The following is a 27388-nucleotide window of genomic DNA, read 5'->3' as shown; positions in this document are numbered from 1 at the left end:
CAGTTCTTGTACATCAAAAAAACTGATTGTCCTTGACAGTCACACATAATAGTTTTTATCTCCTGTTCATGTGTGCTGGCAGCAGAATGGGTTACAGTGACCTGCCAAACACACACTCCATCAACATGCCCCGAGCAAAGCAGTGGCTGCAGACCTTACCCTGAGGGACCTTCTGTGACCTCTCCCTACCAGTCTTGGGGCTGGGAATGTTTCTTACAGACCATTTTTCAGTGCCGAAGTGTAGGCGAAGGGAATACAGGTGACCTTGTCCCCGATAAGTAACAGCTGCGTTAATTACCCAATACAGCCTTGTCCCTGATGGATCATAGCTCCATCCGATAAAGATAAGTGTGATGAAAGGGAGTGGGTTAGCTGGTGAAGAGGATCATGAAGGAGAAGGAACCTTGAGGAAGTGGAAAGGAGAGGACCATGAAGAAGAAGGTTCCTGAGGAGAGAGAATCACTGCTGTGAGGTCAGTGTGGGTCTGCAGTCAGAGCCTGTCGTTGGAACCTGCAGTCGCAGTCCAGCCAGGTAAAAGCCTGCAGGCAGAGCCTGCAAACTGATCCCTGCAGTCAGAGTTCAGCAGGGAATAACCAGCAGTCAGAGGCTGCAGGGGAAACCTCCAGCAGGAGCTTGCTGCAGGCAGTGTCAGTGAATGTTTGGAGTCAGGATGACTGAGCTGGAAAGAGGAATAAACCAGGGCCCTTTTCGTGCTGTGATAAACAAGGAGTCTGTGTCTTGGCTCACTTCTACCCTCTAACAAGACCAAAGGACAGTCCTTGTGCTAGCCCAAGCCATTTTGCTTGCTCTGGGAGCAGAGCCCCCTGCCCCAAATGGACAGACCCACCTCGGTCACGGACCATTCTTCTTCTCAAAGCTGCATAACTGGCCAACGAGTGAAATATCAGTAATTCCCACTGCACAGTCTAGCAGCTTTTGTCATGGAGAAGCCCCAGCTGGAGCACAGCTGGGCTGAGCAGGCCACGGCACTGCACTGGCAGGGCATGTTGCTGCTCTCGAGCCAGCCCTGCTGGGTGACAGGAGGTGCACAGTCAGTGCCTGCTGCACAGCACAGCAGCTGGACTAGTGCAGGAAGAACAGCTTCTCCTTCCCAGAGCTGGTGAATGTTTTATCCTTTCCTTTGCTTTGTGTTTACAGTTAGCAGAAGCAAGCCAGACATGGTGCTGCTCACTGTTCTTCATTCCACTGAGCGCCAAGTCATGCTCGGAATAATCTTTGTTGGTCACCACCACAGCACGGTGTTGGAGCTGGGTTAAATCCCAGGAACACCCTTATAATTGAAACCAGCTGGGTGTAAATGAGCACTAGCACCTAGGATGAGTGTGGCTGCTCCAGCATCACATGGGGAAGGAACTGTATCTGGAGCAGCTGTGACCGTAATGAGATAGGGATCCACCAGGGGTATGATGGGATTCTCCTCCCCGGTGATAACGTGGTAATCAGCACAGACCATGGACCACGAGGGATGTGTAGCCACTTAGAAAGCACTTTGGCACGCTGGCATGCTGGTCACTAGCCTGATAACACGTGGTTTGAGGCTGGAGCTACCTGCGGAAGGCATCCTGGTGATGCAGCACAAAGCCTCCTGAGCCCGTGAGTGTGGTGTAGGCACAGTCAGAATTCAGTCATTTCCCCACTGAGAAGATAAACCATTCTATTAATGGTATGAAATTAAAACTAATGGACAAGAAAACTGGGTTGGAGCTAATGACTCAACATCCTTACGACAATAATCATATCTATCAACAAAAGCGGCCTTTGGAAAAATAAATAAATTAAGCTCGGAGTGGTACCAAATAGACTTTTCACTTGCATAAAGAGTGCAGAGATGAAAGCTGTTTCCAAAGGGAAGAATTCCCATGTATTAGCATCAACCCACTCTTTGCTGAGTAATCTGTTTCTATGAGGAAAAATGAAAAAAAGAGCAATTCAAGGAGAATGCATTGTTTCTCTTTATAAATAGTTCCTATAATCCTAATTTCACATTTAGGCCTATGTGCTGCCTACTCTTGCTGATGTAAGTCACCCTTTGTTCAGTCGGTTTCCTCACGGTTTGTGAAAGTATGCCTGTAAATCTTCTCAGGTGAGCAGGCTGCCGACTTCTGTTGGAAGAAAACCATCACTTTACTGATATTAAGTTATTTTGGTATTTTACACACTGGCATGGCACTGCCTTCCTACTACTTTTGTTTGTACCCTGAGTGTGGTAGTTGAGGAGAAAGAAGCGCATCCAGGGAAACCTGAAAACATCCAAACCTCAGTGCATCCAGTCCTCAGAGAAAAAACCATCATGTGCCTTTCACAGGTGCCCTGTGGCTGTAGTTGGACTGATCGTGTTATTCCTGCACAGATCCCAGAGACAAATCTGAAACAGGTAGCTGGCACTTCATAAATAGCTTCAATGCCAAGCAAGAAATGGTAAATTCAGTCTTAGGGTAACAAAGCTAGTTTATATGAATGATAGGAAGGCCATGGAAGTATTTGATCACCAGAAAAGTGAAGCATCAGAATTTCTTCCTGAAGTGTTCTCGCAGTCAGAGAAACCCTCATTTTTTTTAATTTCAGTGGCAAATGCGAATGGCTGAATTAGTCTGACTGAGTTTTAAAGGAACGCTTTATCCTAGAAACAGGCTGCTTCTCTCTCCTGTGCTCTTTCTTCTTAGAGGGGATAATTGCTGATAAGTAGAACTTGTAACAAAAATACAATATAAAGTAATTTTAATCTAATGATTTCACCATTGGATGCTCTGTAAATTATTTACATTTTTATTCTTCGTACTGTCCTGTATCCATTCCTCATAAAAAGAAATTATATATAAAGTGGCTTGAATAGATACAGTGTTTTCCTGAAAGCAATGCCATTTGAGTGCCTTAGAGAATCAGAAAAATCCATACACAGTTACACATCACAGCTACAAAATCCACTGTGAATTTGTTGGTAAATAAAAAAGTAATTTCTTTGCCTGCTTGACTTGCATAAACACTGCGAAGATACTTTCACTGGCAAAGCAGAAAGATAAAATCCTAGAGAAATTCAGGCTTCCCACCAATTCCATCTTCACTTTAATCAGTGCACAAAGAGCTTGAGAAATCTGGATGTGATGGGGAGGGTCAGGCAGCTCAGCAGATGTGTGGTAGAATGGGGTGTCTGGGGATGAGGCAGCCTCCTTTCCCAAAGCTCCCACGGACAGCACCAGCAGGAGATGGAGCCTTCTCCTGCCCAGCCCGGTCTTCCTTCCCACCCTGGCTGCCTTGACAGGCTGCCTCACAGGTGGCTGTAGCCCGTGGTGTTCCTGCAGCAGTGTCCAGCAGCTGTGCAGGGCAGAGGAACTCCTCAGGCATCCGCCAGAGGAAGCCTGGTTGTGCCTGGACTTCTGCCCTGCAGCTGACAAAGCTGTCTGGTCCCTGGGACATCTGGGAAGCCTCTCAGGCAGCTGGATTCCCCCGTGCCTAGCCAAGGGTGTGCTCCCACTACAGGCTGACTTCTCTTGGGGCCTTTTACTGCTCAGTCTCATGGCATCGTCTGGTTCACGCCTCTGCCCCACAGAGTGTGAGCTGGTTCCTGAGAAACGGCTTGTGTCACCTGCTAGGAACAACCTCTGTCCCCCCAGGAGCTCATCACGTGTGGTGTGTGACTGGCGGTGGGGTCAGGACAATCCCCCAAATGCCCAAACTGTGGTTTCCTTGCTGCAGCTCAAGTTCTTTGCTTCGTATCCTGTCCTTGGTAGGAATGGCCAAGAGCTGCTTCTCCGCTTTGCTCTTACCTTGTCCTTATTTGAAAGTGGTTATCTTCTCACATCAGTTCTTCTCTAAATTTAAACAAACCCAATTCCTTTCCTGGTAGGTCATGTTTTCTAGATCTGATAACTTTCTTCCTCTGGATCCTCTCCAGAGCTTTGGCGCTCCAGCTGTGGATTTGCGCTGCTGAACAGAGCAGAAGGAAAATCCCACGGGCCTGCAACTTTTCAAGCCTTCAGAGAAAATCTGCCATCTGCAAATTTAGAATTAGTTGGTTTGCACTCATCTGCTCATTGCCATCTTAATGTTTATAGAAAGCTTGTTGGATCTCTCGTTCCATTGTTTTTACATAACTGAGGCTAGGATGAGGGTGTGCACGAACTAAAAATATAACGTGTTCTTAAAAGTGTAATTTACCCCTTCAACGCTTGAAATCTACCTCAAGAATTAAGATTTTTTTTTTTTTCCTGAAAGACATGTTTTAGAAATATTGATCTGGCTGTAAGAATGATTTGGTAGCAGTCTGCATCTATTCATGGTGAGAAGATCACTGTGGATAACAACACTGGTGTTCAGTATGAGAAATACCTGCACTTGATCCCCTCTGAGCAGACACAGTTTAGAAGACTTGGGAGACATCGTGGGCTTTTTCCTCACACAGCTCTCAGAATCAAGGCATGTTTTCACTCATCTTTGTGTTCCTGCTCCAGTACCTGCAGAGCATGAATCCTTTTCCAGGGGTTGTTTGATAGCACAGAGAAGGCACCATTCAGCACCTGTACACTGAAATTCAAGGAAGTAAATTAATCAAACAAACAGGGAAAACGGTTTCACTTTTGGAGGACACTGTAAAATAAGACCTAGCTCTGGTGACTTTTGAAAGACAGCGTTTCTGTGTTAGTTCATTGTGCTAACATTGAAGGTTATGAAACAAATCAAGGCCGTGGATCTGCGCTTGTCGTACGCTCCTGTGAGGAGCCATTGATCTCAGTTGTTGGTCTGTGAGCAGCAGCTTTCTGGGCAAGCCCAGGTTTGCATTGCTCATAAAGTGAAAGGCATAAGAGAATGTTTTGTGTAGGTAAAGAAACCATTCCCTTGATAAGACGTTGCAGGCTGTCATTTGGTTCGAGTTAAACACACCAGTTTGATCGGCTCTGACAACAGTTAGCCTTGTTTCCCTGAGATTTTAAAGTAATTTTTCAACTTGCTGTAGTAAGTGAACATAATGACAGTAAGCTGTATCTTGCAGCTCACCAAGCTGTCTAGAATGGCCTGTCTATAAAGCACGTTTATAAAATCCTCTGTAGCCCCTAATGGTTTCTCTGCTCCTAAGCATGACATTGCAGTGTTTGACGGGGGCACATACCTCCATCACGCAGAGAAAAAGTGTCTTAAGACCGCATGAGGAAAACAGATATATTTAGAACTGACTTAACTGCACAGAGTAGAAAGCAACTGCAAGACAGATGCATTTGGTTTGCAGCTAAAAGAGCTTTATGCACAGGGGAAGCTGTCTTGAAATGTGTAAGGCTCTGGTGTTAAAAGGAAAACACTGAAGAGAGACCACCTAAACTAGAGAAATGTGCTTTAAGCAATCTTCGAATGTACAGAAAGGTGAGCCAAAATCTTTTGGGTATTTTTGGGGTTGTTTTTTTTTTGGTTGCTCTATTTTTTTGGGTTTGGGGCCCTTTTTTTTTTTTTTTTTCTTTCGGTTGGTTGGTTTTCTAGGTAGTGTTGATGTGTTTTAATTTTGTTAACAGAAAGTGCAAGCAGGGAATTGGTGTTCTGAAAGTTAGCGTGATAAAAAGCAAATACAGAACTCTTCAAGTTGGTCTGTCAGGTGTACAAGCTCTGATTTTGGCCAGGGGAGGTGGGGCTAATTGCCCCCCAGGAGTTTAGCTCTGCTGAAAGCTGGCATTGCAAGATTTGGAGTTTGCTCATGTAAAGTAGGGTCACTTTTTAAAGTTTTTTAATACATTTAAATTGGATTGTAAATCCACATTTTTCACATGAGATTTGCAGCTCATTAAAAATGTGCAAAAAAGCTCATCCGTTGACAGCTTGTATTATTTTTGATAATCGTTCTGAACTCCAGCATAACAGGTCTGAAATTTTTAATCACAGTTGAGTCCTTAGAATACAAGCTAAGGAGGAGGTGGAATTGCCTTTTGATACATAGAGCTGAACTGGCAATGATTAACTGAGTTAGCTCATTCTTTTCCTGAAGTAAGAGGGAGCCATGTAGCAGTTGTAATACAAGGTTTTTTCCTCCTTGGCAGTCTGGCTTGATCTGCAGTGTCAGCATTCCCTGAAATGGAAATCACTGCAAATAACCTTTAATATCAGAGGTTTTCTTGCAGCAGGCTGCTCCACGCCCCTATTGTACAGATGTTCTGCAAGGAACACTCGGTTATCTTACATTTTAGAGGCTGGAATAGTAGCAATGAGTGCCTCAAGATGCTATCCAAGTGGGTAAAGAGGGATGGGAAGGGAGATAGCGCATTTGTGAAAATTCGCCAGTCAACACAACGCAAGATATAACACGACTATCAAGCAACATTAATTACTTTAGAGCCTCACTGTGTTCCTTGTGCATTTTAATTATTATTTCAGCATAATGTGATAACAAGGGCTGGTTTAGAAGATGATAACAGGACTTGAGGCTATGACTGTGGCAGGTTTTGTAAGCAGAGGGTGGTTGAGCTGAGCAGAAGCTGCCCCTGGCTGTGCTGTGCATTGCAAGCCATGGGCCTGGGCTCAGGGAGGTGAAGGATTTCCTGCCGTGCTCACCTTTGGAAAACAGAACCAGTGATGCGTCCTGGCAAAATATTCCTCATGGTTCGGTCATGTGAGGCCAATAAATCCTCCAGCAGCCATTTCCCCCTGCACAACTGCAATAAAACTGGCCCCTCCCCCTAATTATCCCTATCAACATTCAATTACCTCTCATTTACCAAAGACTCTCCCTCTTTGTGAAGGCTTAAGTGGACGCGATATTGTTTTCGTCGCTAGTTTCCCAGTATCCCTGTGCTCGTGCTTGGGCTAAATATTACGTGCAAGACTCAACTCTTGCAGGGGTTGAATCAATCCTTCAGCCTTCTGAGGATTGTGAAGCACGGGATTTCGCTATTTTACCAAGGTTTGCATCTCCCTTTGTGTGATGACGACTTTGAAAACGTTGTGCGCTTCGGATTTCCCCGACAGTAAGTGGTGCATTTGGCCGGAGTTCTCACCCACTTACATGCGCGTGTGGTTCCCCGTGAATCCATCTGCTCCCTCGTTATCAGTTATTAAAAGGCGTTTGAGACAGTGATTAGCCTGGCTATTACGGGTGGGGAGGCACTGACATTTCCCTAAGCTGTGCTGAAACGTTCAGACCAATGCGAAGTCAAGAAGTGCCTCTGTGCAGAAACAGACAGGCAAGCGGGGAAAATCGAGTCCACGGGAGCCTGTTTCACAGGGACCGATCCCTCTGAGCTCCTGTTAAGAGCCTGGAGAAGTGGAAATACGCCGTGCTTTGGATGTCAGACTGGTAACGTTGGTTTGTGAGGCTGAGCCTGCTGCCGGTTTACCCCAGCTGCAGCTGCGGGGTTTTTTTGCAAGGCACCGTGGCCTCCGAAGGACCGGACCGTCAGGTTTTGGTTATCTCCAGCCATTGGTTGGCTGGGGAGCTCGGGTGAGGGCTGCTGTAAATATTTCCTCTTTCAGGCAGTTCTCCAGCCCCAAGGTGTTTAGTCATTGGTGTCACGGCCTTCCACGTACACCCTTCCCCTTCTTTTCTCCGCGGCGTGAACGCTGTTCTGCTGCTTTTTCGCCAGTTGTTTTGCCACGTCCCGAGACCCCAGCGAGAGGCAGGAGGACAGAGGTCCGCACAAGGGGAAGCCCCTCTCTTCTGCCCTAGCAGAATAAAAATCTTACAGTTTAGGGGTTTTGAGTGTTTAACCAGGAAACTGGATTTTTAAGTGTGTTTGCAGCTCGTGCGTGCATGTTTGAACACTCCCATCCACTTAGATCAGCTAGAGTCACCAAACTTCTTCTTTTTTCAAAATAAAACTGCATTGTGCCTAGACATGTTGAGCCAAATCTGGTCCTGGTGTTGTTTCACTGACTTCCCGAAGAGTTACACCAGAGGTGAACGTGGTCTGGTATAGCAGCTTTTTTGCCTGGAGCAAGTCTTTACAGCAGAGTTGTATTTCTCTCAAAAATATAAAAGGAACACTGACAGATCTGCGGCTCTGCTGGTGTGAGCAGGTGCAGCTATATTAAATTATTTCTTATTAAATTGATTCAGCAACTTGAAGCTTGTAATTTTTGTTCTGTTACGGTTCTGTGGCAGAGACCTTTTAAATCAGGCAAAGCATATATCTTCCCTTGTAATTCCTTGCTCTGGTATTATCATTTTAAGGATTTCTTTTTGTACGTAGCTTGGGTTCTGATTATATTATTTATTTGGGTAACATCTGAAAATTACAGCCTTTTCCAGTTAATTACATTGAGCTGTGACATCGCTGGTATAATTCCATTTAATCCACTGACATCCAGATGAATGTGAACAATAGTTTTTGCTTTTGTTTTTTAGGTTCAAATGGTTTTAGGCTCTGGTGGTCACTGTGGCAGAAATTGGTGTGCTTCCCTTCCAGCCACTGGCGGTACACTGATTTCCCCCTGCCTGAGGATCTGGCTTGTTATTTTAAGGGTGCCAGTCCTCAGTCACGTGCAATGTGTCTGGAGAGTCTTGGCCCACTTTGAGTATTTGTGAAAAATAATCTGATTCTCTATGCTTTCATGTAACTGCACAGAGAAAATGTAGTAGAGTTCCCCAGCCTTATTGCTCCACCTCTGCTCGTTTGAAGCAGAATGGTTGTGAATTTTTCACTTTTCCTGCGTGCACCCCGTGCTGGCGTTACTGCCCAGCTGCTGTTCGCTTAGCATCAGAAGTAGGGCAGAAATGTTAGCCTGCAGTTCCACGCCTTTAATGCCTTTTGGGGTTGGTTGTTTGTGTTGCAGGTTCATTCCCTTGAAGACTCCAGGCTTAGGCTTGGAGACCCCAGCCATCACCATTGAGCCCAGCAGCTGGAGCGGCAGCGAGAGTCCTGCCGAAGACATTGAAAGAATGAGTGATTCTGCAGATAAACCTATTGACAACGATGCAGAAGGTGTCTGGAGCCCTGACATTGAACAGAGCTTTCAGGAGGCTCTAGCTATCTATCCACCGTGTGGGAGGAGGAAAATCATCTTATCAGATGAAGGCAAAATGTATGGTAAGTGGTACACATTTAGCCTTTGGAAATAATTGTTCCAGCATGAGAACTGTGAAGCCCAGCTTGTTTCTACGCAGTGTTCCTGGTTCTGATTTTGGTGCTTTTGGTGTAAATCGTGAAGAAATCTGTGAAGCTGAGAGAGCTCAGCTGAGCTGATACGGTGTTCAGGACTGTCCAAACCCAGTTCCTTCTCCGCTGGCACTAGGAAAGCAATATTGATGCAGAACTGTCTTATTAGTTACCTTATATAGTGGCCTTTGACAGGTTCTATGCTGTGACTGAATGTGAATATTTAAAGGAAGTATTTAAATGTGTTTTAAAAAAAGCATTAAAAAAATAGGTATTTTGCTTTATTTTTCACTGAATAGTGAAGACAGGGAAGTGGGAAGTGCAGTCTGCGTGGTGATGTGGCAGATCATGCAATACTGAACTGCAAAGTGATGAAGTCCTTGTTGCGTTCAGGAGCCTCTGCATGAAAAAGAGGCAACTTAGGGGTGCTTTTGTGTCTTTTCTTTTTTTCCTCGCTGTTTTTTTTTTTTCCCCCCCCCGCCCCCTTCCTTGCGTGCAAACTGCTCTCAATCGGATGCCAGCATCCCGTAAACACACGCTGCTCCTCCGCGGAGTGATGCTGACTGCTCCATGTGCTCCGCGGGGCTGCTCCCAGCTCTCTCCCTCCCTCCCTCCCTCCCTTCCTTTCTCTTTTCCACTTTCCAAACTCCTCCTTGGGGCCGGCAGAGCCCTTGCCCGTGTGCCCCGGGGGTGGGTGGCAGTGTCCCGAGGATCGGTGACCGTGCCCCGAGGATGCTCCCCCGATCCTCGCCGCTACCTGGCGGGGCAGAGGGGCCCGGCCCCGAGCAGATGGTGCCGCAGCTGCCACCAGCTGTGCCCCGCCCGAGGTCACGGGCACTGCCGGGTGACCCGGTCCCTCGGCAGCTGCCGTGTCACCCCCGCGGCCACACCGAGCGTCCTGTCCGGGGAAAAAAAAAAAAAAAAAAAAAAAATGGAGTCGGGACGAAGCATCTCTGCTGCCCTGGGCAAAAAGTTCCCGGGCCGGGTTTCCTGCCTGGGTGTTTGCTTTTCCCCCGCCTCCTCCTTCTCCTGCACGCCCCTTCGCCCCCTGCCCAAGGGGATTTAATCTCTCCTGTCCTCTCCTGCTCGCCCGTTTCCGCCTGTTTTGATGGCTTTTCGGTGCTGTTATTCTGCTTTGGAAAAGGACAGATGATTTGCCTAATTAGGAGGTTTTGCTCCTTCTAGGAGTACATAAGCGTGTATATACAAACAGGCTTATTGTGTATTTATGCTCTAAAGCCTTACTTAGGCTTGAACGGCCCATCAGCCAAAATAAGGGTGGCTGCACTTTTTCTTTTTTAATCAGGATCCCTACAACCACACTAGTCACCCCTGAAATCTGCTTTTTTTTGGTGTTTTGAAGCATTTTTTAATGCCATTGTATAAATTTAAAAAATTAACGTGTTTATCCATTCACTGTGACAATCACTGATTTCGTTTAATGGTTCCTAATCTTGAATGTTAGCATTTGTTAAATTATATATGTATAAAGCTATTTGTGGCATATCTAATTGCTGATTAATAGTGTGGGCTAGTAACACCATAAGCATAGGCACTTCTCATATTTATGCTAATCCTGAATCAAATAGAGTTAATTTTCAGGCAGAAAAGAGGCTGTGCGTGCTTGATGCTGAAAACTTCACTTGAAGTGTTGCCCTGACTGAGCAGAAAGAAATGTGTTAGGAAGCGCAGGGTACTGTATGAGCAGGATTTACATCCTGACTTTGCAGTGGATGAACTCATGTTTTCATTCTTCAAACTGAGTGACTGCTTTGTAGTGTTTGAGGATTTATTGAAACCATGCTAGGTTTCGGAGGACTTTCTAATAGAGTCTTATGGCCCTGAGAGCATAATTGTTCTCCAAGGATTTTGAAATCAAAACAGTGTAAGTGTTTTACATTCTGTGTGGCATAATGAAAATAATTTAATGCCTTTTAGTGGCATACCAAGTTTATTTCACTTACAAGAGAGACGTTGCAATATGGCCAAGCCTCCATAGAGTTGGGGGATATTGTAATGTGTCAGTAATTCATGGGCCATGTAAGACAAAAAGTCAAGGGAGCACCATTTCATCTTCTGACTGAAATTACCTTTAGATATAGGCACCAGAACAAATCTGATCTTTATGGAAGCAAATGTAATGATCACCCTGTGTGGATTAAGTTCAGCAATTGTAGTTTTTGATCTTTGGAGGGAGACTTTAAAAAGAGCAGAGATTTTGCTGGAAGAAATATTTTAAGTCTCTGCCTTTGATTTACTGAGAGCTTTGCGACATTCATGTAAGGAAGGCAGCCAGAGTGTCTTCACTGTTCTTTGTGGTGGTCTGAAAATCATCCTTAAATTGGTGTTTCTAAGAGGTTTGTGCTCAGCTGGCTCCAGGGGACCCGGAGGGTTGCTCAAGGAGCACTGAGGGCTCTGAGGTCTGTGGGTGAGGGGTGGCCACGGGGCTCCTTGTCCACGGTGCCACCTGGGCAGAAGGAGGGTGGCTCATGATGGGAGAGCTGCCCCAGTGGCACTGAGGGACATCTGTGACTCCTCTGGACTGCCTGAATCACTTCAGCTGTTCCCCTACAGCTGAGACCTCGGATAAAGGGGGGAAAGGAAGGGGGAGGGCATTTTCCTCTCCCCTTGCCTTCCCAAAAATGTAACTTCAGGCGTTTAAGGATGATGAGAACAAAAGACTTTTGATCCTATCCCCAGCAGAAAAAGGGTTGCAGGGGCCCCTCTCTGGGGAGAGGAAAGGGGATGTCCTAACATTTTTATTCTTGCCTTGGGGCATCCTCAGGCTGCAAGGACAAAACTGTGACCTGTGCAAGACCAGGAGCAGTTCATGCTGCTGCTGACCCAGGGTTATGGCTCCTTGAAGAAACCCTCAGAAAACAAAACGAAGGCTTAATGGAACTCTTGTTTTTAAATTTTTAGGAGATGGTTGGGTAAGAAGCAAAGACACTTGTTTTGGTTTGGATGGGCAAATTCCAGAAACTAGTTTTGAAATTCTTCAGAGAGAAGGGGAATACGCAGTAAAGCCAAGGGACGTGATAAGCTTCCTGCAGGAAAGCTCTGTCCACCACTCCTTTTCTCTTTCCTTTGTGAGTAAGGTAGCGAAGGGTCTCACAGTGTTGGTTTTGCTCCTAGCACAGTATTGACTAAAAGTAAATAAAATTTTGAAAAGATGAGGAGGGTATAAATGTGGAGGCTTGGAGGAGGATAGGGGAACACATTTACAAATTGATGCTCACACTCTTTGTGGAAGCAGTGCAGTGTAGGCCATGGAGGAAAGACTGAGTTCTTAGACCCATTTTCATTTGTCTTGCCAAGGCATTGGTAGGATTTATTTCACCTGTACTGTTTCAAAAGGAGTATTGATCAAACACAAATACCATGCTCTGGGTACAAAGTAGGGCACCCTATGATTTGCCTCCCATCTCAGAGATCCGTTCCAATGAATTTCCGTGTCCTTGTTTATCCAGCTCATAGTAAAACTCCAGCCCATTAGAGGGCATTGGCTGTCCTGTGTTTGTACTTTGTTCTGATTGTTGGTCTTTTACTGCTGACAGTTTAGTGACTTGTAGCAATCCCTGTGAACTCACTTATTGGCAAGATATTTGCCTGCGCTTGTCTTTGCTCCTGGGAGAGTGTTTTGGAAAAGATTACAAGAACGAAAGCTGCTGTGAAACGCAGCCCTACTTTTATCCCTGGTGTAACACTGAAGTCACTGGAGTTACCACGGGGTTGGATTTGGCTCTGTATTTTTATTTTTATTTTTATTTTTATTTTTATTTTTATTTTTATTTTTATTTTTATTTTTATTTTTATTTTTATTTTTATTTTTATTTTTATTTTTATTTTTATTTTTATTTTTTTAATTTTTGCTACAGCAAGATGTGGCTTTAGTGCAGCTCTAGGGACAGTGCCAAAGTGCCATAAGAGCTAGCAAGTGGAATACGCCTGCAGACACTTTGTTGTCGGCACTGCTAAATTAGCCTCCATGTAGCAAAGGTACCTTCTGCCTTTCAGACAAGAAAGTAATTTGATATTAATTTTTGAGACCTTTAAACAGCTCTTCAGTGTCGAGTTTGCATTGGAGGTATTAATCTCTGCAACAAAATTGCTTATGAGTATGTCGTGATTATTAAAAGGAAGTTTTTTAGCATGTTTAGTGATTTTACAGAGGAGAGTGAGTACTAATTAACGTGAGAAATTGCACGGCAGCCTTTCAGAACTGTGTATGTTTATTACATTATACATAAAATCTCTTGGCGTGTACTGTTAAGGGAAAAGGACACTTTCATAAAAATTTCTGCTCGGATAGTAGAATTTTTGTACAATGAGTAATCATAGTCTTCATTTCCAACGTACCTTGTGTAAATTGGGTATTAAAATTGAACTTTGGACTAGAACATTGACAAAAGGAATCCTATTTGGTGGGCTTGGCTGATTCCGTAGCTAGCTGCCATTATTTGGTGTTTTTCTTGGTTTCTATTAGGAAACTGTGAGGTAAATAGCTTTATGAAGAGTACGGTAACATGTTACAAATTATTTTTACTTTTGCTTTTAATTTTCAAAGTTCCATGCAAGTTGCTGCCTCCATAAAGACATTGTTACCTTGTAAAGTTTCCACAGTGTTAAATGTATTTGAATGTGAATAAGGTATTTGGAGTGATGAAATACCAGATGTGAAGTATCAGGTTTCATGTTTATTCATCTGTTCCTGCAATCATTGTGCAAAGATATGGTCTTGTGTTTTGTTGGGGTTTTTTTTCCCCCCTTTTTTGTTCTCTCAGCAACGTGCAACCAAATGAATGCAGTGGAGATGGGACTCCTATTCTGAAAGCCACTTCAGAATAGGAGTTTTTTGGGGGGTTTGGGGTTTTCTAGGTTGTAAACAAACGTGTCCAGGAACACTCTGGCAGCTGGGCTTGCTCGGTGGGAGCCCTCAGCCAGCAGGGAAGGGCAGGAAGGGCCAGAGAGATGGCGTCTGCTGGGGAAGTTACTGCTGAAATTGCTTGGGTTATGAGCAAATCTGCCTGAGATCGTTTCTGCAACGTGGTGATGTTCTTGCAACATCAGCAGGCCGTGCTTGCAGGAGGGCAAGATCTGGTTTTGTGAGCCCAGCCTGTGGAAAGGAGGGGTTGTTGGGCTTGCTTGTCCTCGAGGATTTATGAAATGTGGGGGAACAGGGTTTAATCTTTCTCCCTGGGCTTTCAAGAGTAAATTGTCTGTGCTTCGAGATAAAGTGACAGAGTCGTCATAAGACAGAGAATTTTTTTTTTTTTTTCCCCTCCTCCCTGCCATAACCTCCTATCCTAAAGAGAAAATCTGGGTGGGACAGTGAGAGCTGTGTGTGATAAGGGGATCAACTCCTCCTTCAGAGGTGCTGGTAAGCACCACAGCAGAAAGTGTCAGTAATGTTGTGGAAGGTACATGGATCAAGCCATGGATCAAGTATTCCGTTGGCTGTGTTGGGTTGGGAGGATGACGTATTCCAAAGGAAATGGGAACGTATACTAGAAACTTCTGCTGAAAAATAATGCATCAGAAAGAGTGAGGCGTCCTTTAAAAGTGATTTTTAGCAATTGGGCTTTGTCCTCTCTCTACTAAACGTGTTCTCTTCAGTCACCCATATACAGGGGATCTGACAGAAAGGTGTGCATAGCCCGTTCATGGGAAAGACAGCAGTGGGGCTGCTGCCCCGGCCTCCCAGAGCTCAGTAGGCACTGCATGGAGGAGGTACTGGCAACATCAGTTCTTGCCTGCAACGAAGCGGATGCTACCAGGGCAGGTTCAGATCAGGCATTTGTCCGCTTCAGAGTGTGGCTAATCCTATTTAAACAGCCATACTAAACAGAGTAAGACTGTGTCTTTTATGACATTGTTCCTCTGGTAATACCCTTGTTTAGGACTGACGACACATTAACATGAGAGCATTGAAGTGATGCAGCCTCACTGTGGAACATCCGGGATACATTGAGGTGGTCGTCCAGTGTCATTTGTATTAGCTTGTTTTTCACCCAGCACTGGTTTCTCAGGATGAACTCGTGATCCTGCAATTGCAGAAGGCAGAGTTTTGCAGCTTTGAGAAATAGCTGTCGTGCTAGGAGGTAGTTAAAACAGTCCTGATCAGGCTGATGTAGTGTGTTAGTTGGTTGCACAGTACTGAGAGATCAAGATAATTCGAAACCCTGCATGCGGAGACAGCGTGGAAGAAAACTGACTTGTTTGTTTGATCTCATTCCTTGTAGAACTGGGGTCGCTCCTAGGGCAAACACCTTCTCATTCAGGCGACCCTGGGACACCTGGGGTTGGACAAGTAAGGCCCACTTAGGGGTTATGATGGGCTGTAAGGTTTGAATTCCTCTTCATGGGGCCAGTATGGGACCATAGTAGAAGTGTCTGCCCTTCAGACACCAGCTGAGATATGTCACACAGTGGTGGTGGCAGCAGAGCAGTGACTCGCATCCCCAGTCAAGGCCAGACAAGGGGATGGGGAGGGTAAGTTAGACCCACGTTGACACTCTTTTTCTGGGCACCCTCACAGAAGCAGAAGAGGTGAGAAAACGTAGAAATTGTTGTTTGGTGAAGAGAGAGACTTGGACAGTGCAGGGAGCATTTTACAGGACCAGCAACAGAAGAAAAAATTGATCAGAAATGGACCCCTTAGCTGCTGGCACTGTCACCTAAGAGTGCTGAGTTTGGGAAGTCCCAGGTGGCTGTTCAAGATGGACTAGGGGCCAGTGAGATGAGTGCTGAAAACCAGGCGTCTGAACCATGCTGGAAAGGAAATTTCATCCTAAAATTCCCATTGTTCCCATAGGGGGCTTGCTCCATGTAGGTGTGGTAGCAAATAACACTGTGGGGAACAAGGAGCAGTGGGAACACAAGGAAATTTTACAGCATCTTTGGTTTTCTGGGGACGTGCAGCCTCCTGAGAAGTAGGTTTGTGTCCCACCCCACACCTCACAGGGGTGATCCTGGGCTAAATGTTGGAGAGTAAATGCTGTGGTGGTTGTGACATGAGTCTTACACAATTCCCCGAGGGCCTGCTATTCAAAATTAATATGTGTCTTATCTGAGTCTTATGGGGATTTCCTAACAGATGCATGAAGGATTTTTTTCTGGTTTTTTGGTTTGTTTTTTTTTTTTTCTGTGGTGCCCTTGAGAAGTTGCATTTAATACCATGGTAGGAATATTTTCCTACCCTACAAACAATTTCATGTGGGGCATTTGGTCTGGAACATCAGACAGAAACACTTCAGGCTCTGGGCTTCCAGATGATTCAAGTCTGGAATTTGAGTTTAAGAAATTAGACACTAATGGATTAACAATTTACAGACTTTCAGTAGAAGTAATGGTTTAGATAGTAGGAAAAGGCTCCTGTGCAATTTTTTCTGGTTTCGTTCTAGGCGCACAAAGTGTTTACACTGCTTGACTAAGGAACATGTTTTTGTAAGCAAAAATAATACAAATTGGGGATATGAATGTGCCAATGCCATTTCATGAATGCTCTTTTAAACACACGGAAGTGGCACGGCTTGTTAAACCTAATGTAAAAGGGCCGGCAGTACATCCCAAATTCACAAGGGAATTGGAGCCCTGAGAAGGTGCTGTGGGAGTTGCTGGGATGCCAGTCAAACACCATCACAGTTTTACCTACAGGGTATTCAGGCACTGTTAATGGAAGCTGTGGTCACCATGCACCTTGTTTGGGGTGTGAAGTCAGCGTCACTATTGCAACTGCCTAATTACAGCCTTCTCCAGCTGGGTCAGGCCTCCTGAGGATTTCCTGGATTTCATGCTTGTATTGAGATCTCCTTTCTGTCTTGAAGGGGGCAGTCAGCTTGCCAGAGGTTACCAGGCCTTCAGAAAAGATCAGGTCGTCAACCCAACTCCTTGTTTGGTTGCCCTCCTTGGAGGAGGGGGTACCCAGGGGACCCAAGAGGCAGGGATGGATTCGGCTTGGGTTGAATCTTGGTTTGTCTGTAGGCAACCACATCACTCTTGATGCCTGGCAGCTTTGGGGACAACAGCACAGAAAACATGCCTGGAGGTGTTAGGGAGCGTATTCCAGTAATCTGTGTGGAAGTAGGTGAGGTAGAGTATGCCAAGCTTGCATATAATAAAGAAAATCCTTTTTCAGTTTGCCTGACTTGTCATCATTGCAGCAGAGCTCAATCATTGCAGCATAGCTGAAACATCTAAAGCTTATTTGCCTGAAGCTGCTTCACTTTTTTTTTTACTTCTGCCTTAACATCAACTGGTGTTTGGTTAGCATGGAAAAAGAAAAGGATTAATTAAATAAAAATCACAGTTTAAATTGTGGTTTTTTTGTCATGCTTGCAATGCAAGTGAGTAGGGAACACGGTTGAGAAACGCATCTTCAGCTGCTTGGATTCAGCACCAGTTTTACCCCTAAACTAGCAGATAACACTGCTGTCTTAGACATTGAGAAATGGAAAATGTTAGCCCAGCTGGGTCCCAATTTCAGGGGCTTGGGGACAGCAGGCTGGGTACAGTTGACAACTAATCATTTTCCATAGTGAAAGTAGTCTTTGGATCATTTTAGCAGGCGCCTTCATGTGGCCTGGTAACTTCAGCATTTAATTCTTTGAACAAGAATGGCATTTTCATTTGTTTACTTCTTCCTTGGATGGACTGTCAGCGATAAACCTTTCAGTACCATTAACGGTGAAAGAAGTGTTTACTAATAACTGTATATAAATATATACACATACTTAAATGTTTGCAAATAGGTTTGCGTGTGTGAATAAAATGTGTTCCAGCCAATTAAAATGTATTTAGGAGTCCTCAGCCGGGAGGTTTGCGCACAAGGAATTGGCTACCTCTTGGCTGGGGCCTTCCTTTGCTTTGGCAACTGAAAGCAACCTCCCGTGAGAGCGCTCTGCGAAGAAATAGCGTGATTCATATTTGTAGCTGTTATTAGGTAGGCACGTAGGCATATATTTAGATAGGTGAGGTATGCAGGCATACATTGTGTGCTACATATTTAGGCTGCGCGGGGTATTTTTAGCCGCAGGAGGCCCAATCACCAGCGTGCCGAGGAGAATTGCTGTAAGGGATAGCGCACGGAGGAGCCGCCCGCAGAATTTTCCATCCTGCCAGGCAGCGGGAAAAGGCCACTGGAGCTGCATAGCTGGGTGGCCAGAGGAGTGCCATTAACAGGTGGGACAGCTCAGAAAGCCCTCTGGCCTGGCTGCCCCGAAGGCTCTTGATCTCTCTCAGCCCCCATTTGGGAGCAGTTGTCCCAGGTTCCAGCCTCCCACTGACCCCTGTGAGCGTGACACCCGCAGAGCTGGTGGGGAGTCTGGCATGTGGGCTTAGCAGAGTGCTCAGTAACAGGGAAGATGCATTAGGGCTGGAAACACTGAGCAAAAATTAAAATGAGGTAAAATGGCCATTAAAAACCCACTTCTATTAAAATTACGAGACAGGAAGTTTTACAAGCTGCCCTTGCCCAATGAGGAAAAGGAGCCTAGAGGGACTAAATAACTTGTCTGATGTCATCAGGGGTTTTACAGCAGAGCTGGGAATTGAGCCCTCTACCCCCCAGTGCCATCTAAGCTTTAGTGCTGAAGGGGGTCCTTTCACAGCTTATCCAGTGACCCTTGGGGAGTTCAGGGCAGCTGTGGCAAATCCCTGTTCCTGCACCACATCCTGAGTGCAGGGAGAGCAGGCTGCGTCTTCTGGGGAGTACAATCTCTGCATAATGTGACCACAGGATGCCTTGCTCCTCTAATAAGGGAGTTGACAAAATGCCATTTTATTATTACTCTTAGACATTTTCTTAAAATAGTAGTTCCTTGGAACCAAACAAGAAATGGTCCTTGAGGTGCTGTATGCCGTGTACAAATAATGGGGAGCCACAGGGAGTCTAAGGAGTCTGGAGAAGAGAAAGTGGATGGGGAACTGAGGCAGTATTTAGCCCCATATGGATGTTTCATATTGATGATGTGGTCCTTCTACAGAATAAAAAGGCTGCTGAAAAAAAAAATTTCATTTGTTCACAACATCATTATTCAAGGAACAAAAGAGTGTGTCGCCTTATCCGAAGAAGTAATCTAAGAGGTCTTTACTCTGTGCCGAACTAAAATTCTGCTATTTAATTACCGATTTAGAAAACATCTTGGGCTCAATTTCCTCCTCGGTTACACTATTATAAATCTAACGGAATTGTTAAAGATTTATGGCAGTGTAACTGAAGGTAGAATTGGGTCCCTTATGTTTAAAACTTAGTTTGCCACAGAAGTAATAATTCCTGTTTTCTAGGCGAGAGTTTAAGAATTTTGCAGACCTCTGTTTCTGTAAAAGAAATATGAACTACAGTAGTGTGGGTGAGTGATTAATGCTGGAGGGGATGTCTAGGGGCAATCGGAATTGGCTGGTGTGGAAAATCCATGTGCAATTCAGATTTAGGATCTGTTTGCAGATGCCTCATAATTTAAAATGTCAAAAAAAAAAAAAAAGCCACCCCAAACCTTCAGCCTTGATGTAGTAAATTAATATACTGTGTGTTCAGTGTGCAGCAGGCTTTGCTGAAGTAATACCCTCATATGAGGTGTGAACTCATCCCATTCCCCTTAGTAAGGACTTAAATTCAAAATTGATTGTGACTCTTTACGTCCTTACAGCGTCTAAATCACGTTAAAAAAAAATTCCCAGTTTTGTTTTTATTTAAATCGTGCGTGCAATGACTTGAAAAGGAAAAAGACTGCCTTAATTATTCGGACCTAAAGAAATCTTGTGTCCGTGCAGATCTGTTTTACCCACTGGCTTGTCGTCTCTAAAGGAAGGGTCTTTCTAATGGGCTCTTCATTGTTTTTCTCAGCTTCCACTTAGGAAAAGAGCTCAGCTTTAGTGGTTTTTCAGAGGTGAGTTAGGATGTGCCTGTATCCTGTTTGGAGGTGCCTGGTGCAAGCCCTCACCCCCAGGAAAGGCTGGGCAGGTCTGGGGGAGCCCTAGCCCTTCCCTGGGGCTGCAGGGGATGCTGTGAGCACAGGCAGTTTCCCCAGGAACACACTCAGTGAGCTGGAAATGTGCAGCTGCGGGGTTTAGGGCACTTCTGACAAGTTTATGCTTTTTCTAGAGTGCTGTAGGCCCACAGTGCATTGTAGACATCGAAAGGAGTTACAGTACCAAACTGAAAAAAAAAATATGATCCCTTTAAAATAATGGAATTCTGTATCTGTTCAGGAAAGCCAATTTTAATTTAAATACACGATTTAGGTCCAAGGTATGTTTTTATGAGTTTTATTTAGGGATGGATTGAAGAGGTAATTATTTTAACTTTGCCCCCAGTTTCTCTACTTCCTCAGTGGTGCAGGGGGATGAGGGTTGTGATCAGTTCATCACACACCTTTGCTTCTGCTCCTTCCTCCTCACGGGGAGGGCTCCTCATACTCTTCCCCTGCTCCAGTGGGGAATCATTCCCGTGGGACACAATTCTCCATGAACTTCACCTGAGGAGCAGTAGCCCTGTCACCGATGGATCAGCAGCGGGGCTGTCTCACAGCTGGCCGGCATTGGCTCTGTCAGATGTGAGGGCAGCTCCTGGCAGCTTCTCGCAGCACTCCCCCCTCTGTAGCTCCCCACTGCCAAAACCTGGCCGTGCAAAGCCGGTACTCTGTGAAAACACTCGCTCTGAAGGAACATAAACCAGTTCAATTTTTAGTACAGTCCTGACGTGATGCATTGATTCATGGTAGCTGTGACTTTTAACTATGGGTTTTGTTTGTTTCTAAAATACTGATAAGTCATTAACTACTTAAAAATTAGTTGAAATTTGAAGGAATAAACCCCCCTGTTATCACCGAGGTATTTTGCAACCTAAGCAAAGGCTCAGGTATTCCAGATATGATAGATGTGCAGATTGCATAAGACATTATGCATTGCTCGCTCTAAGATACAGAGTCCTGTCTGCCCTTAAACCCTTTGTTCTCTTGGCTGAATGCAGTTAATTAGCAACCGTCTCCATAGCAACTGCCTCATAGTACAAAAACATTGTCTCGTTTTTTGCAGTTTAGCTTATCGCACTGTTTACCTGAAGGGCTTTTCGCTGCGTTGAGTCTCATTTGAGTTGGCTACATGCCTGCTCACGGAAGTGAATTGTCAAGGCAGAAAAACACCGTGGCAGCGAGATGCTGAGCAGGGCCCTGTGTGCGGAACCAAAAACATTCAAAAAGTTCTGTGGAAACTAAAGTTGAAGTCTGAGATGATTTGTGTCCCGTTTTAAGGCACATGACTTGCCTGTATAGTGCATTTTAAAATACTGCTGTACTTCTGGGCCTGTTGTACAGATTGCCCTACGTGCTGTTCCCTTGCCTGTAACATCCTCTCAAACCCATGACCCTCAGAGGCACAGACCTTCATCCAGAGCCATCAGGAAACTTGCCTCCCTCCAAACCTGGGCTCTTTCAGGCAGCTCCGGCTTGCTCATTAAGAGGATGCTGCTGTACCCTGATCAGCTGTGTCCATCGTTGTAGTCCTGTCCATTTTTTCTTTACATTAGTAACATTTCAAGAGAAATCTGTGAGCGGTGGTTCCGTATGATAAATGAGTTAGGAAGGGAAGAGGAAGATCTGTTGTGGTCATTAATCTCGCTGGAGATTTGGATTTATTCACGTCAGCCATCACAGTGGTGTTAAAATACCTGTTGTGTACTCGTATGACTCAGGCAGTTACAGCGGGCTCAGATTTGTGCTAATATGACTTTGCCGGTGTAGGATGACATATTTAAATCACGTCTGAACTTTAGACAGAGGTGTGTCCACGTGTCCACACACCTCTGTAGAGGCTTACTGGAAGGTGTGAGTGTGTCATTGAAATGACAGTGAAATTTAACTGGTGTCTCAATCCAACATTTGTGTCTGGCCTGACACCAGGATGGTACTGCATGAGAGGCCATGTGAGAAGAACTGTTGTCTTGCTCATTAATGCTTGATTTGTTGTGGTTTGTTCGCTGTATTTTTTTTTTTTCTTTTTCTTTTTCCTTCTCTTAGTTGGCAGTAGAGTGGATGAGAAGCTGATCTAGACTGGGGTAATTCTCATTTTATCCTAGGCGGACCAGAAAGCAGAACTTGTCATTCAGCCACACCACCATGCATGGCCTCCCTTCCCTTTCCCAGTGACAGTTTCAGCTGGCAGAGGTCATCTTCCCTTTCAGCCCTGGATGGCATGTGGGGCTGCTGCATCTTGATAAAAAGGCTTCATTCAATACGACCTGTTTGAAACAGTCTCTCCGCAGATATGAGAAGGTGTTTTGGGCTCTCTCAGGATAAAAAGCAGGAAGCTTGCAAAGGCTGCCAGTACTGCTGGTGTAGTCCATGATTCCTGTAGAGCTTCTGGTTCATAGAGCGTTATTCCCTGCTCATGTTCATGTCCTGCTCGTACTACTCCACGTTCACCATTGTAATCAGTGGTATTTGAATTATAGCAGTGCTGGAAGTCTGCAGGCACGATAAAGGCTCCATTGTAGTGGGTCTTGTGCTCACAAGATGAGACAATCTCTGCTCCAGCTGTTGACGGTCTGTTTTAAGACCAGTAGTGTAAGTGGGTTTATCACAGGGAGAGAAAATGCTACGAATGATAGGACATCCTTGGTTAGGTGGGGTGACTGCTCATTTCTGTATCTCAGGGACTTTGGATGGTGTTTGTTACGCTTGTAGCTGTGGAGTTGAAGGCAAACGAAATGCTTTTGTTTTTTTGCTGCTCATCCCCACAGCCAGCACCGTGGCCACAGGGCTTGGGAAGGGGAGGGAGGTGGGCAGAGCAACTCGAGGAGGTGTCAGACCAAAGGGTGGGTGAGGCTGGCGACAAAAGGGCTGCTGAAGTGGGGAAAAAAATTCAGCGTGATAAATGGCCTCAGTGTTTGTCCAGAGCAAGCTGCCTGCACCTTCAGGCTGCCACACAGGCTGTCCCTCTTGGTCACTGACATGGTTGGAACAACAGATGCTTGAAGTCAATCCCCCATTTCCTCAGAGTGTGAAAGGTTGTTTGCTCACATTCACAGGTCCTCCACGAACTCTCTTTGTGTGGAAACCACGGAGAGTGTCCAAAGTGTCAGGGTATTTTCCAGCTTTCATTGGCACTTAGCACTGTCAGCACCTTTGAATCTGCATCTCGGTTCTCCTGAAGCCAGACTTGCTAGGTACCCTTAGGGGTCCAGAAATGGAAAACTCTAATGGCCTGCAAAAGCCTGCTAGAACTTGATGTTATTTAATTAGCTCAAAGTAGAGCTTGGCAGATGGCAAAACAGTGGAAAGGACCTCCCTTTATAAAAATATGGGCCACATCCTCGGCTTGTATAAACTGGCAGAGCTCCACTGAAAGAGATGTTCAGCCTCTGTCAATTAGCAGGGAAGAGAAAAACTTCTGAAAACAGGAAAAACAGCTATAAGACCACAGAAATAGCAGTGGGGTTCAGGCACAGAAGTTGTTTTTAATGCTTAAGACAGATCCGCTTCCAAAGCAACTGTATCTTTTATAGTCTTGTTTTTGTTGATGTGCAATTCAGAGAAAGAATTTGGCTCGCTTTGCCAAAGCTGCATTAAGTCTGCACATCTTGCAGCAGTGGGACGTACTCTGTGCCGGTTTCTGCAAGTCATTCACTTACGAGACATCAATAATTCATTCTAGTAAAGCCAGTCTCTAGAGTTGTGTAAATTCATCTATGACGTGACAACCCTAACCAACCTCAACCTTTTTTTGAATCACAGAACTTTGATTGAAAGTTGTGAGCTCACCTCAATCTTTTCCAGCGAAAATTCTTGTTCAGATGAAATCTCCCATATGTTTAAAAGCTGTCGCATTCTTACATGTTAATATTTCCCATTAATTGCTTGGATTCTTTTTGTTGTTGTTGTTTTTAATTGGAAACATGAAAACAAAGCCTGAACAACAAAGCTGACTGCTCACTTGTCCCATTTCATGGTATCAACCTGACAGATTCATTAAATCTATAAAAGAATCGGGTCAGAACTGGAAGCGAACTGAACTTGCTGAAAGCAATGCAGTGTTCACAATCTGCTTTCAGACTGGCTTTTCTGTACCTGCTCATTTTTCTTTGTATTAAACCATCTGTGTAATTTAAGGAGCTGCCGCAGGTTAACCCCTTACTATAGAATACTGTGAGGCTTTGGAGTTCGCGGGCTCCAAGCTGCAGAAATAAAAGCAGCAAGAAGGAAAGCTAACTTTAAATACAGCAGTGAGAAGGGTTTGTGGTATTGTTACAGGTTGCTAAACTTGTGCCGTGCAAACAGTTGTGAAGTCACGTTTCTGGAGCGGGTGCTGAGCCAGCCTGTCCCTTCTCCCACCCACTGGGGCACGTGGTGATTGATTCAGGCAGGGGGTGAAGGAGGAGGAAGTGGGAGAGAAATTGTGTCTGGTGGTGCGGCACAGCCGGCCATCCCCGCGTGGGTGCAGCCAGGCCAGCCGGGTGGCTGCCTTCCTGATTGTTTTCTATTTATTTATGATTTATTTCATGATTTCGCGTAACCGCGTGACATTTCACGAGTTCTTGGCATTCCGTGAATCGCGTGGCTTAGGGCCAGTTACCGTTTCTGTCACCTTTGATGCTGCCACCTGCGGCTGTCATTGCTGCTGGGAGCCTGGCCCCGGGGGCTCCTGGGCACCCCATCCTGCCACGTCCCCCCAGTTCCCAGCAGTAATGGGGCCTTGCTGCCCTGCAGTGGGGAGCCAGGCCCCAGCCATTCCTGCCACCGCTGCCCCCTCCCAGCTCCTGCACAAGGGGCTCAGCGCTGGAGAGAAGTGGCAGTGGCAGAGATGGTCTTCTCTGATGACCTAAACACTAGGGAACCCAGACTTGGCACCACGAACACCCGTGGTGTGGCAAAAACTTAAACTACTTGGGCCGCAAGAGTACTCTTCTGCTTGAGCAAGAGTGAAGTGGGATGACGGGGAGGAGACCGTGCTGGATGGGGCGAAGGAGCTCCGAGCACATGGAGGTGCCCTGCATGGCCCAACACGTGTAAGAATTGCAGCTGTGGAAACATGTCTGCAGAAACTGGAAGACAGGACAGAGGAGAACCACAAGAAACTCAGGGAGGAGATGACAGATGAAAGAGGGCTTTCTCCAAATCTCTGCATTACCGGTCAGAGGTTCTGGCACCAAACGCAGACGTCCCCCAGATGGAGAGAGAAGGTACACCCCACGAGCTGGGATGTGGTCCCTCCTGCGTGATTGTGGAGAAAACGTGAGGAGAGAGGATGGAAAATCTACTGCTGCTCTGGCACAATGAGTGCGTGAATTGTTGGAAGGCAAGACTCAGAGAGGAAGTTCCAGCAAAATGGAAGCAGCTCCAGTTACCCAGGGAAAGAAGGATAGCCAGGCTTAGAGGGGCCCTGCCTCTAGCCAGGTAGAGGCTAGGGAAAATCGTGGTTTTTGGACTGTGTGGATTTGTTGGCCTGGCACATCAGAACCACAAGAATATAAAGCCTTGGTAGACACTGGCGCGCAGTGCAGGCTAATCCCATCAAGACATGTGGGGGCAGAATCTGTTTCTATTGCTGGCGTGACAGGGGGATCGCAGGATTTTACTTTGGTGGAAGCTGATGTGAGCCTGACTGGAAATGAATTTGGAGTTATTTTCTCAGCAGTGGATGTGCACAAGGTGTGCTGTGGCCACTCTGATCATCAGCAGCTGTGGCAAGTATCCAAACCTCGGGCAAAGGGTTGACATGGATGGCCATGGATGGTAACTTTGCAGCCCGTGTGGGCATTTGACCCCGGCATGGCCAAGCAAGGGGCCTTGAGAGGGAAAGGTAGGGTGTCCCTCTTCTCACCTGCTGGAGGCAGAAGCCACCAGGAGCAGAATCCAGCTCCGTGCCTCCAGCAGGCTAAGTTGTCTTCTTCCATTTTTCCCCCTCAAGGAAGATTCATATATCCCTATTAATAAATTACAAACCATAGTAAATGACTTGAGAGCACTATTTAGTAGCTCTAGGGCTCTGCTGTTTATGAAACCGTCCATTAAAATAATGTATTTTGCTTGTGTGTCCTTGGAGTTAGGGAAGGTTTGATGGGAGTCTGAGAGCTGGCATGTGTGCAAGCCAGGGAACAGGCACGTGACATCTTTGTGATAAGAGTAATATGACAGCTTGGCCTATAGCATGCCTGTTATTGAAACATCTAAATGACCTGAGAATTCACCGTTAAATGGGTAGACTTTCAGTGCTGTGTGTAACTCCAGGTCCTTTTATTTTTGCAGCGCTAGACTTCATAATATGCAGTGCAAAATACTTGCAATTGTCAAATTGCTTGTGAGAATTGAAAGTTGTACTGGACAATCGAATGAATTGTTGGGCTGGCTACCACAGGCGAAGCTTGATTTCTGAGGTTGTGTAGATTAAACTGTAAAAGATAACCTAAGGTCATAGATATAAAGCCTAATAAGAGCTTTCCTTGTAGAAAATTGTCCTTACGGGCTGGTAAGAAGAATGGTGCTGAAATACAGAACAAAACTCTCTGGACAAAAACGTAATAGCAGGTTACACATGGAAAGCCAGATTCACCTGTGCAGCCCCCCCTGGAGTTTCTTCAGCACAGACAAGGTGAGGCTCTGGCCAGGAAAGCAGCTCCTCTGGGGAACTGCATCATGAAAAATCTGGCCTGTAGCCACTGCAGTCGGGAGAGCGCTGACAAGGATTTTTTTGCATATATTCTTACTGTTCTGTTTTGGCAAGCCGCGAGCCAGGATTTCACGTTGTCCTGAAAACTGTGAGGGGGGTTTATTTTGTTTCACGGATAGAATGTTAGAAAAAGACCGCTCTCAGGCAGGACTGCGTGGCCGTGGAAGGCTGAGCTGAGGTGATGGGTTATTTGCAATGGCATTCCATCCAAATGAGGTTTGTGGGTACGAGGGTGCTGTAAGCATGAGCCCGCTCTGCACAATTCAAATCAGAATTTGAATTTGATTTTTGACACAGTGATCCTGTGTCTGGGTAGCTGCTGCTCTGCTGGAGGTCCCTTCAGGCAGCTGGGACTGAACACCTGTGCCACGCACGTTTGAGCTGGAATACCCCTGGAGAACCCACAGGAAATCAGCAACCTGTTGAAAAGGGAGGCTCAAATTAATTTTTCTGGCCAAAGAAGTAACTGTTTGGTTCAGGGGTTCAGAATTCCCTGCAAGGCTCTGACATGCTGCCTTAAAAACAAAGCCACTGTGCCTAATAAAGAGGGGTGTGTGCCTGAGCACTCTGTGTGTGTTTGAACATAATGGGGTTTATTAGGAGCTCTGGGAGGAATCAGCCAGGAAGAGGCACGTGAC

The 27388-nt window shown here is 45.6% G+C and overlaps 1 protein-coding gene across 3 annotated transcripts in view; it reads left to right on the top strand.

The window, feature by feature from the left end:
* Positions 1 to 27388, top strand: part of TEAD1 (TEA domain transcription factor 1) — a 156007-nt gene that overhangs the window by 47098 nt on the left and 81521 nt on the right. Inside the window, exons 1-2 of one of the 3 annotated variants that reach the window (XM_066187196.1) lie at positions 6773 to 6962; positions 8767 to 9020. In XM_066187196.1, coding sequence (XP_066043293.1) covers positions 8873 to 9020 — 148 coding nt within the window. In that variant the 5' untranslated portion in view covers positions 6773 to 6962; positions 8767 to 8872. Of the gene's footprint in view, positions 1 to 6772; positions 6963 to 8766; positions 9021 to 27388 lie in introns of those variants that run through there. The other 2 variants (XM_066187197.1, XM_066187195.1) reach the window with 2 other exon arrangements.

This window comes from Chamaea fasciata, unplaced genomic scaffold (genome assembly GCF_029207755.1).
Source record: "Chamaea fasciata isolate MVZ Bird 193981 ecotype frontalis unplaced genomic scaffold, bChaFas1.0.hap1 SCAF_7, whole genome shotgun sequence".
Classification (NCBI taxonomy): Eukaryota; Metazoa; Chordata; class Aves; order Passeriformes; family Sylviidae; genus Chamaea; species Chamaea fasciata.
The sequence above is the reverse complement of the archived record's forward strand: the minus strand, read 5'-3'. Positions and strand labels throughout refer to the sequence as shown.